Source organism: Salmo trutta, unplaced genomic scaffold (assembly GCF_901001165.1).
Source record: "Salmo trutta unplaced genomic scaffold, fSalTru1.1, whole genome shotgun sequence".
NCBI classification, from domain to species: Eukaryota; Metazoa; Chordata; class Actinopteri; order Salmoniformes; family Salmonidae; genus Salmo; species Salmo trutta.
The window spans coordinates 34,780-47,098 of record NW_021823065.1 but is presented as its reverse complement, the minus strand read 5'-3'; the positions used below and the strand labels follow the sequence as shown (position 1 = coordinate 47,098).

Genomic DNA, 12,319 nt, shown 5'->3' with positions numbered 1-12,319 from the left:
GCTCTACAGAGGGCTTGCGCTCTACAGAGGGCTTGCGCTCTACAGAGGGGCAGCGCTCTACAGAGGGGCAGCGCTCTACAGAGGGGCAGCGCTCTACAGAGGGGCAGTGCTCTACAGAGGGGCAGTCCTCTACAGAGGGGCAAGGCTCTACAGAGGGGCAGTGCTCTACAGAGGGGCAGTGCTCTACAGAGGGGCAAGGCTCTACAGAGGGGGAGCGCTCTACAGAGGGATAGAGAACACTACGGGGTGGAGTGAGTCCTGGATGAGAACACTACATAACATATAGTGACTGTACTAAAGACAGTGCTAGGTGGTGTGAGCAGAGGCTCACTCCCAGGTCTCCCTCCTGCTAGGACTGAGCAGCACCACGCAGGAAGAGCAGCCTGTCCGTTTCCTGTCCCCAGTCAGAGATACAGACACAGGCCTGTGACTCCCAGCTCAGCCTCTCACACAGAGACCAGGCTCAGTCACACTGCAGTAGTAGTCAGTACACTATGAAAGATAATACTCACTATCCTACACATTCTGCCATGGATGATGCTGTCTGAGTGACTCAAACACCACAGGGGGCACCATGCCATGACAAACATACTCCTGAAAGGACCATTTATAACATTGGAGATTCTCCCTGACTGTCTAGCTTTTATTTAGGTGATTGTTAGTTCCCAAATATGGACTTATTTAAATATATATAAGTCCATTATATTTTCTACATACCTTATCTTTTCTTTTTTTAATTTTGAACATAAGTGGCCCGAAAAAAACAGCTAAGCAACTCCCCCAAACTATTTTCTATGCAGAAAAACCTGTGTGTGTGTGTGTGTGTGTGTGTGTGTGTGTGTGTGTGTGTGTGTGTACACAAGGGGCAAAAGAGAGAGGGAAATCTGAGTCTGTGTTGCCTTGCTGCGATAGTCAAGCCCCTGACTGTTAGTCCTCAGCTGGGGTTTAGGGTCATAACCTTTAGAGCAGACTGGTGTTGTGCTGAAAGCCTTCTGCCCGACACACAGTCAGTGTAGGGGTCATATTGATGGAGGGGGCTGGAGTACAGCATTAAGACCAGTCAGACACACAGAAAGAGGGGTCATATTGATAGAGGGGGCTGGAGTACAGCATTAAGAGCAGTCAGACACACAGAAAGAGGGGTCATATTGATAGAGGGGTCAGCGCCACTGTACTAAGCAGAGCACCAGTCATAGTGTTAGGACTGTGTACAGGTCAGTCCAACGGTGAACATGATTCAGCACAGCTAACAATGACCTACCTCTTTCAGCATGTTCACCTGCTAACACACCAGGAACTCATTTGGTGACTTTTGAATGTGCATACACACATACAATGTTGGGTGTGTGTACATATTGGTACACTGGTATAGTTGAAGGACAGACGGGTATAAATAGCAGCAGAGTAAACTGATACAGAACTCTGCTCTCTCAACCTCACGTCACATTAACACAACACCCGCTGACTGACTGGGAGGTTTCCCTCTGACTCCACCACTGGCTGACTGGCTGCCTGGCTGACTGACTGGGAGGCTTTTCCCTCTGACTCCACCACTGACTGACTGGGAGGTTTCCCTCTGACTCCACCACTGGCTGACTGGCTGCCTGGCTGACTGACTGGGAGGCTTCCCTCTGACTCCACCACTGGCTGACTGACTGGCTGCCTGGGAGGTTTCCCTCTGACTCCACCACTGACTGACTGGGAGGTTTCCCTCTGACTCCACCACTGGCTGACTGGGAGGTTTCCCTCTGACTCCACCACTGGCTGACTGACTGGGAGGTTTCCCTCTGACTCCACCACTGACTGGGAGGTTTCCCTCTGACTCCACCACTGGCTGCCTGGCTGGCTGCCTGACTGACTGGGAGGCTTCCCTCTGACTGGCTGACTGCCTGACTGACTGGGAGGCTTCCCTCTGACTCCACCACTGGCTGGCTGACTGGCTGCCTGGCTGTCTGACTGGGAGGCTTCCCTCTGACTCCACCACTGGCTGACTGGCTGCCTGGCTGACTTCCCTCTGACTGGCTGCCTGACTGACTGGGAGGCTTCCCTCTGGCTGACTGCCTGACTGACTGACTGGGAGGTTTCCCTCTGACTCCACCACTGGCTGACTGACTGGCTGGCTGGCTGGGAGGCTTCCCTCTGACTCCACCACTGACTGACTGGCTGCCTGACTGACTAGCTGTGCTGGCTGTCTGGACATTGAGCGATCGTTTTACAGACATGGGAAGTCACTCTAACAGTCTAAATAAATAAAACTCTGGCTGCCCGGCAGGCTGCCCGGCACGCTGCATCATGTCATGGACATTGTGTAAGGTCAGGAAAATGGCAGCAGGTCTGGGGAGTTCAGTCCCACCACCACACCAGTCATTACAGCCTATTGAAGAGCAGGTTGAGGAGAGGGCACGCTGCTAGTTAAAAGACAGCTGTAGCTGCTAATATAGCACAATTATTACATCATTATTGCTATTACACAACTATGAATAATTTGGCAGCACTTAGGCCAGTCTCTATCACAGAAATATAGGACAACATCAGATATGAATAGCTAAGGCTGGCTCACAGTGGGCTAAATGTGTCCAAATCATACGTTGATTCACATGGGGAGAGAGAGGGAGACAGAGAGATGGAGAGAGAGGGGGGAATCATAAGACAGCCATCTGTCTCAGCTAAACTCTGGATTGGAGAACAGGAGTCTGTTTGTGTGACTGAACCATCTAGTGAACACAGCCTACTCTCAGGGCCTCTCCCTCCCAAATAGCACCCTATTCCCTATATAGTGCACTACCCTGGTCAGAAGCACTTTTAAGGGAATAGCATGACATTAGGGATCAGCCAACTCTCAGTCTGAGCCAGAACCATCACTTCAGCAGCTGTTCCAGTTAAAGGCTTTAGTCACAGGCTGAGTATTCTGGGCCCTGGTTCTAGCCTAGCCTGGCCCTGCCACTCTGGGGCCCTGGTTCTAGCCTAGCCCTGCCCCTCTGGGGCCCTGGTTCTAGCCTAGCCCTGCCCCTCTGGGGGCCTGGTTCTAGCCTAGCCCTGCCCCTCTGGGGGCCTGGTTCTAGCCTAGCCCTGCCCCTCTGGGGGCCTGGTTCTAGCCTAGCCCTGCCCCTCTGGGGGCCTGGTTCTAGCCTAGCCCTGCCCCTCTGGGGGCCTGGTTCTAGCCTAGCCCTGCCACTCTGGGGGCCTGGTTCTAGCCTAGCCCTGCCACTCTGGGGGCCTGGTTCTAGCCTAGCCCTGCCACTCTGGGGGCCTGGTTCTAGCCTAGCCTTGCCACTCTGGGGGCCTGGTTCTAGCCCAGCCCTGCCACTCTGGGGGCCTGGTTCTAGCCCAGCCCTGCCACTCTGGGGGCCTGGTTCTAGCCTAGCCCTGCCACTCTGGGGGCCTGGTTCTAGCCTAGCCCTGCCACTCTGGGGGCCTGGTTCTAGCCTAGCCCTGCAACTCTAGGCCCTGGTTCTAGCCCTGGTTATAGCCTGCCACTCTGGGCCCTGGTTATAGCCCTGCCAAGGAGAGACTCTGGGCCCTGGTTATAGCCCTGCCAAGGAGAGACTCTGGGCCCTGGTTATAGCCCTGCCAAGGAGAGACTCTGGGCCCTGGTTATAGCCCTGCCAAGGAGAGACTCTGGGCCCTGGTTATAGCCCTGCCAAGGAGAGACTCTGGGCTCTGGTTATAGCCCTGCCAAGGAGAGACTCTGGGCCCTGGTTATAGCCCTGCCAAGGAGAGACTCTGGGCCCTGGTTATAGCCCGGCCAAGGGGAGACTCTGGGCCCTGGTTATAGCCCTGCCAAGGAGAGACTCTGGGCCCTGGTTATAGCCCTGCCAAGGAGAGACTCTGGGCCCTGGTTATAGCCCTGCCAAGGAGAGACTCTGGGCCCTGGTTATAGCCCTGCCAAGGAGAGACTCTGGGCCCTGGTTATAGCCCTGCCAAGGAGAGAGTCTGGGCCCTGGTTATAGCCCTGCCAAGGAGAGACTCTGGGCCCTGGTTATAGCCCTGCCAAGGAGAGACTCTGGGCCCTGGTTATAGCCCTGCCAAGGAGAGACTCTGGGCTCTGGTTATAGCCCTGCCAAGGAGAGACTCTGGGCCCTGGTTATAGCCCTGCCAAGGAGAGACTCTGGGCCCTGGTTATAGCCCTGCCAAGGAGAGACTCTGGGCCCTGGTTATAGCCCTGCCAAGGAGAGACTCTGGGCCCTGGTTATAGCCCTGCCAAGGAGAGACTCTGGGCCCTGGTTATAGCCCTGCCAAGGAGAGACTCTGGGCCCTGGTTATAGCCCTGCCAAGGAGAGACTCTGGGCCCTGGTTATAGCCCTGCCAAGGAGAGACTCTGGGCCCTGGTTATAGCCCTGCCAAGGAGAGACTCTGGGCCCTGGTTATAGCCCTGCCAAGGAGAGACTCTGGGCCCTGGTTATAGCCCTGCCAAGGAGAGACTCTGGGCCCTGGTTATAGCCCTGCCAAGGAAATACTCTGGGCCCTGGATATAGCCTAGCCCTGCCAAGGAAATACTCTGGGTCTAAGTTATACGGCTAACTCGGGTCTGGAGTTTATCCTCATCAGGTGATGAGGTAAGGTAAAACTCCTGTCCCTAACCAGTTTCCAGTGCTGATGCTCTAGGGGAGGCACCCTGCCTGTACAACGGTAAGGGGGAAACCCTGAATGTAGCTACTCTCTATACTGAGCTCTGGTCAACAGTAGTACACTAAACAGGGTGAATGGTCAACAGTAGTACACTAAACAGGGTGAATGGTCAACAGTAGTACACTAAACAGGGTGAATGGTCAACAGTAGTACACTAAACAGGGTGAATGGTCAACAGTAGTACACTAAACAGGGTGAATGGTCAACAGTAGTACACTAAACAGGGTGAATGGTCAACGGTAGTACACTAAACAGGGTGAATGGTCAACGGTAGTACACTAAACAGGGTGAATGGTCAACGGTAGTACACTAAACAGGGTGAATGGTCAACGGTAGTACACTAAACAGGGTGAATGGTCAACGGTAGTACACTAAACAGGGTGAATGGTCAACGGTAGTACACTAAACAGGGTGAATGGTCAACGGTAGTACACTAAACAGGGTGAATGGTCAACGGTAGTACACTAAATAGGGTGAATGGTCAACGGTAGTACACTAAACAGGGTGAATGGTCAACGGTAGTACACTAAACAGGGTGAATGGTCAACGGTAGTACACTAAACAGGGTGAATGGTCAACGGTAGTACACTAAACAGGGTGAATGGTCAACAGTAGTACACTAAACAGGGTGAATGGTCAACAGTAGTACACTAAACAGGGTGGATGGTCAACAGTAGTACACTAAACAGGGTGAATGGTCAACAGTAGTACACTAAACAGGGTGAATGGTCAACAGTAGTACACTAAACAGGGTGGATGGTCAACAGTAGTACACTAAACAGGGTGAATGGTCAACAGTAGTACACTAAACAGGGTGAATGGTCAATAGTACACTAAACAGGGAACAGGGTGAATGGTCAACAGTAGTACACTAAACAGGGTGAATGGTCAACAGTAGTACACTAAACAGGGTGAATGGTCAACAGTAGTACACTAAACAGGGTGGATGGTCAACAGTAGTACACTAAACAGGGTGAATGGTCAACAGTAGTACACTAAACAGGGTGGATGGTCAACAGTAGTACACTAAACAGGGTGAATGGTCAACAGTAGTACACTAAACAGGGTGAATGGTCAACAGTAGTACACTAAACAGGGAACAGGGTGGATGGTCAACAGTAGTACACTAAACAGGGTGAATGGTCAACAGTAGTACACTAAACAGGGTGGATGGTCAACAGTAGTACACTAAACAGGGTGAATGGTCAACAGTAGTACACTAAACAGGGTGGATGGTCAACAGTAGTACACTAAACAGGGTGAATGGTCAACAGTAGTACACTAAACAGGGTGAATGGTCAACAGTAGTACACTAAACAGAGAACCATTTGAAACAACCATGCCACATCATTATCAACATACCTTTCTGAAGGAGCTTCACCTCTCCGTTCTCCCTCTTGATCTCATTCATCACTTTGTGTTTCTTCTTCTTCTTCGTCTTGTCCTTACTGGTGTGGTCTGAAAGAGAGAGGGGACGACAGCAAGACGTTAGGGTTAGGCCTTGAGGGACATTTCAGGAGAGGGGCAGGTTATGGTACAGTAGATAAAAAGACTCACTCTCCACAGTAATTTAGCCAGCATCCCAAAAGAGAATGGCACCCTATTCGCTAATGGCCCTGGTCAGAGTAATGCAGAAATGGCACCCTATTCCCTACATATGGCACCCTATTCAGAATAATGCAGAAATGGCACCCTATTCCCTACATATGGCACCCTATTCCCTAATGGCCCTGGTCTAGAGTAATGCAGAAATGGCACCCTATTCCCTACATATGGCACCCTATTCCCTACATATGGCACCCTATTCGCTAATGGCCCTGGTCAGAATAATGCAGAAATGGCACCCTATTCCCTACATATGGCACCCTATTCAGAATAATGCAGAAATGGCACCCTATTCCCTACATATGGCACCCTATTCCCTAATGGCCCTGGTCTAGAGTAATGCAGAAATGGCACCCTATTCCCTACATATGGCACCCTATTCCCTAAGGGCCCTGGTCAAGAGTAATGCAGAAATGGCACCCTATTCCCTAATGGCCCTGGTCAGAGTAATGCAGAAATGGCACCCTATTCCCTACATATGGCACCCTATTCAGAATAATGCAGAAATGGCACCCTATTCCCTACATATGGCACCCTATTCCCTACATATGGCACCCTATTCCCTAATGGCCCTGGTCTAGAGTAATGCAGAAATGGCACCCTATTCCCTACATATGGCACCCTATTCGCTAATGGCCCTGGTCAGAATAATGCAGAAATGGCACCCTATTCCCTACATATGGCACCCTATTCAGAATAATGCAGAAATGGCACCCTATTCCCTACATATGGCACCCTATTCAGAATAATGCAGAAATGGCACCCTATTCCCTACATATGGCACCCTATTCCCTAATGGCCCTGGTCTAGAGTAATGCAGGGTATATGGTGTCATTTGGGACGCTGACTCTATAATTTACTGATTCCTAACTGCTTTCCAGTCTGAAGTATGACAGGTTCTCACAAAGAAAGACAGACTTTTTTACAAGATAGGCTATTGCTGACATTTGAGGAAAGCAATTTAAGGGCGTCGCTGAAATGCGACCTGTTAGATTTTCAGCTGTTAAAACACACAGGACAATGTAATTAGTGGTATCACTGATGACTACTTGATCGGTAGCTAGCATGATTATACAGCTCGGCATTACTGGACACTTTCACAAATGGCAGGTAGAAAAGTATTATGCCAATTTACAGAAGCTGCAGTAAATGTCAAACTGCAATGAACATGATCAAAATAGTATTATATGAAAATGATTATAATCTAGGCCTAGCCATTTATGAACACGTCGTAGGTGGGAAGCTCAGTGGAGAACAGGGCCCTGAAACAGCAAGGTAAAATCCAATTAAAAGACAAAGGCAGACAGAAATTGTAGTAACCCATCACAGTAAGTCAGTAATTCCACCGTACGTGTAATCATCACATCTACAGTGAAACACTCAGAGGAACTGAAAAGCCAAGTAACCATAAGGGAACTATACATGCTTCACCAATACGGCAGTGTGTTGTCCAACAGGACCCTGAACAGCTTCTACCCCCAAGCCATACGACTGAGAAATAGTTCAACAGTTCACCAGATAGCTACCCGGTCTATGTACATTGAGCCTTTTTGCACTAACTTCGACTCATCACATACGCTACTGCCTTGTCAAATCAAATGTTATTTATTGCATGCGCTGAATACAACAGGTGTAGACTTTACAGTGAAATGCTGACTTAGGAGCACTTTCCCAACAATGGAGAGAAGGAAAAAAATGTACTTTTTTAAATATTACCAATAAAAAAAAGCAATGAGGCTTTATAGAAGGAGTGCTGGTAACGAGTCAGTGTGCGGGGGTATGAGGGAATATGTACATGCAGGTTGGGGTAAAGTGACTAGACAATCAGGACAGATGATAAACAGTAGCAGCAGCGTATGTGAAGAGTGTGAAGTCAATATACGTGTGTGTGTGTGTGTGTGTGTGTGTATATATAGAGTCCAGTGCAAGAATGTCAGTAAAAGAAATACAAATAACACGGGGGGGGGGGGGGGGGTTCAACAGCAGGTATAAGACATGTAAACAAAAGGCATGTTTACTAGGGTGTTACAGTACAAAACCTTAAATCTGACACCATGTCACACCACTGGAATGTGTGCAAGCTTCAAATTCAAACGTTGGGCCTAATTGTTTTTGCGGACAAAAGGGAGAAGTAATAGTATTGCACAGCACGAGGCTTCCGATTGTTCAATAACTTGTTACTCATTCATATAAAATAATAAGTGACTCATTACTCCCTACTGGGGATTTTATCAGCCTAAAACAGCACCTAAAATATTACTCCCTAGTGGGGATTTTATCAGCCTAAAACAGCACCTAAAATATGACTCCCTAGTGGGGATTTTATCAGCCTAAAACAGCACCTAAAATATGACTCCCTACTGGGGATTTTATCAGCCTAAAACAGCACCTAAAATATGACTCCCTAGTGGGGATTTTATCAGCCTAAAACAGCACCTACAATATTACTCCCTACTGGGAATTTTTTCAGTCTAAAACAGCACCTACAATATTACTCCCTAGTGGGGATTTTATCAGCCTAAAACAGCACCTAAAATATTACTCCCTAGTGGGGATTTTATCAGCCTAAAACAGCACCTACAATATTACTCCCTAGTGGGGATTTTATCAGCCTAAAACAGCACCTAAAATATTACTCCCTACTGGGGATTTTATCAGCCTAAAACAGCACCTACAATATTACTCCCTAGTGGGGATTTTATCAGTCTAAAACAGCACCTAAAATCATATTATTTAACATACAGAAATTCAATAAATAGACTATCAACATTCGGGACATTCCACCGGGGTCATAGAAATTATTACAAGTGTTGGTGTTCTATCTGCCAAAAACATGTTGGAGGTGTGCATGAGAACAGGTCAGATCAAATCAAATGTATTTATAAAGCCCTTTTTACAATCAGCCGATGTCACAAAGTGCTATACAGAAACCCAGCCTAAAACCCCAAACGGCAAGCAATGCAGATGTACTGTTTTGTAACAGAATGACGTCAAACTTTGCATCTGCCTTGTTGTTCAAGTAAATGTGTTCTTGTGAAATGTTCCATGGACATTGTTAAATGTAATCCTTGTGCATAGAGAGGTATATGATTTGTTTAAATTTGACATCATTGATGTGTGTTTGACATCCAGATTTTTCGCTTTAAAATGTGTCTAAGCAACACTCTTACCCTGGAATTGCCAATCTCTCTCTCTCTGCTTGACTTGAGTTCAAGTCCTCCAGCTTTCACATCTCTCCCTCTCAACAGCCTTCTGTCCTACCAGCTCACACCTGCTTATCTCAATGGAGCCAACACCAGCCTGAACTTGGGATCCAACAGCAATGCAGTAGGCCTGTTTTTTAATGCTGAGAATCAACTCCAGGTGAACTTGGAATAGAATTATAATCTTATTTTGAATTTTAAATTACCTTGGAATACATAGAATTATAATCTTATTTTGAACTTAAATATTATTGGAATACCTAGAATTCGAATATAAACTTGAATGTATATTTTGTAGGCCTACTTGAAATCATCCTGTTAAACATCGAATTACAATGCTGGAATATGTATTTTATCCCCTTTTAAGTATCTGTCACAAGGTCCCTCTAATGCCCTGAGAAGGGGGGGGGGGCTCTCCGTTTTATAATACGTACAGTCTTCATTTCTCTCACATTGGTCAAATTTAAGAAATGAATTAGTCCTAAAAGATTGGATGCAAACTAAACTGTATGCATAACATCCTTTGTGTTAGAATGGCAGTTTGAGACAGATCTATTCATGTGGTTGATAGTGGCAGCAGCATGTAATAATATTCAGAGGTAGAGATAGCTGTTCCTCGACTCCACTGCCTCGCTCGCTGCTCCGGTGTTATTTGGGGGGCGTGGTGGTGATACAAAAACAACAGTTGATGGCGGGCGATTGTTTAATAAACCGTCATTTGAACACCGTCTTAAAACCACCCGTTACAATTAAAACACCAGTTATGTGTAGGCCGAACGATCGGTCAATGTTTCGCCAACACGTCTCTAACGCTCTCCCAGAGCGTAATGCTGATCTTACAGTTGTTTGTTTATACAACCACGACAATTTGTTCCGCTCTGGTTGATCAATTGTATTTCCCGTTTGAATTGAACTAAAACGTGTGTTTGTAAAATGTGCAATAATGTTTCCAACCGTGGCTTGAAATCAGTGGACCGCTATGTAACAGCTTGCAGAAGATCGCTCGATACTTTGTAACATTCGACCGAGCATTTTCTATGCAGGTTCAAGAGCGGGTAAATCCGCAGCCATTAGCCAAACAAGCGAGAAGAACAGCGAAACTCCGACAAAAACCGTACCATTTCACCGTAAAAAATGTCCTTAGATGTACAATCGTGCCTAGAATTAGAAATGTAAACGGTCCTTTCCAAAATAACGCCAAAACTATTTGGAATAAGATGCGATAACAGACGCAGTTGTGGACTGGACACATTGTCACACTGTCGGCCCCACATGCTTCATAGTCCTGAAGAGCGACAGCCACTAGCACTGAACAGCTACGTGGTTAATGGACCCTGACGTCTTTCTATGGACAATAACGTGCACTAACACTTTCTATTCATGTAACGTTATATCCAGCCAATCGTTTTGTGCGTAAAATTGCGCATACATATAAAATACCTTTTTGTACCAACTTCATCTCCCCGTTCTCCTTCTTCATTACAGTAGTGACGTTACTCAGACTGCTGCTAATATTTCCAGGAGTACCAGGGACTGGTTTATGTTTCTTCTTTTCCTTGAAATCCTTCTCTTTCTCTCGTTTTTCCTTGGGCTTTTTGGATGGTGGTTTGGTATGGGAGGCGAGGAAAGCGCTCTGCTTGAACACTGTGTGAATGGGAGGCTGGAGGGGCGCCGAGGGGTTGCTGCTCGCCTTGACGGGGCTGAAGCTCCATGTTGTCGGGTTGCCTGAACTCTGCTTCTGGTGCTGCTTTTCCACTGCGCCGCCACCTCCTTCCCCATTTAGTTTCTTAGGTTTAAGGCTCTTCTCATCGTTTCGGACTCGCTTGGGCGGCGGCGGGTGAATGTCCCGGGAAGACTGCGGCCGGGTGTCCGACGCTAGTTTCGGTTCTCTAGATTTGGCGAGCGGGCTTTTGGTCGCTGCACCAAAGTGAATGAAGCTCAGTGACTCCGCCATCTTGGGGATTTCTGTATTTACTCTCCGACCGCTGTTTGTGCTAGGCAGGCAGGGGCGGAGTCTGGTGGCTAACTGACAGGCAGGCCGGGTTGGAGGTGGGGTCTGGACTAAGTATACGGATTGGTGCGAGGAGAAATGGGACACATTACGCGGGAAACATACCGCAGAACAGCCTTAACTCTGTCGTGGAGGGTGTATAAGCCTATCTTATTATTAACAACAGATTATTACACACATATGCCCTCGGCTTCATAACATTACATTAGCCAACCTAAGGTAATATATTTATACACATCTGTTTATAGGGACCCCTTTATTAGTGTCTGTTGATTTAACACCCAAAATAAATATATTATAAGCTCCTCTAAACTCTATTAAAACATATTAAAACTGAGGAGGATCAGTTTAATAAATGAATAGCCCATTAGGCCTTCACACTCAATGTGCCAAGTTTTGTGCACTGTGCAAGGAAAGTGTTCTGGTACTTGCGCTTGATCCTTCCGACATCGTGCGACCATCTGGTCCTTTGACCTGCGGCAGGTAGTCTAGGGTTAAGAGCGTTGGGCCAGTAACCAAAAGGTTGTGTATGTGTGTGACCCAGCCTGGGTGGATGGCAAATGGCCTGGGCAGAGAGAGAGAGCAGAGCACCACCTCAACCCTGGCTGGCCCTGGGGCTTAACTCTGGCTGACACACTTCTCACTGGTGCACTCATGTGGAGAGAGACGGGACAGGAGCACTAGCGGTTCTGGGGAGGGGAGGCGGGGGGCAGTGCCCCTGTGACAACAATTTTGGACCCCCTTGTGGCCCTGTGGCCCCCCTAAATGTGGGGTATGAAATCATTTTTACATAACTCATTTTTGCTATCGTTCTTTTTTTACATCCGTTATTAGACAGTGGCAACGCGGAACACTAATTTAACCCACATTT

General features: G+C 47.7%; 1 protein-coding gene across 1 annotated transcript; it reads right to left on the bottom strand.

The window, feature by feature from the left end:
- Positions 1 to 5,922: 5,922 nt before the first annotated feature.
- On the bottom strand, positions 5,923 to 11,420 carry LOC115188679 (round spermatid basic protein 1-like). Its single transcript, XM_029747390.1, has 2 exons — positions 10,878 to 11,420; positions 5,923 to 6,087 (listed from the first exon to the last, which is right to left on the bottom strand). Exons 1-2 carry the CDS (start codon positions 11,389 to 11,391, stop codon positions 5,942 to 5,944), a joined length of 660 nt encoding a protein of 219 aa, XP_029603250.1. The 5' UTR covers positions 11,392 to 11,420; the 3' UTR covers positions 5,923 to 5,941.
- Between the last annotated feature and the right edge of the window lie 899 nt (positions 11,421 to 12,319).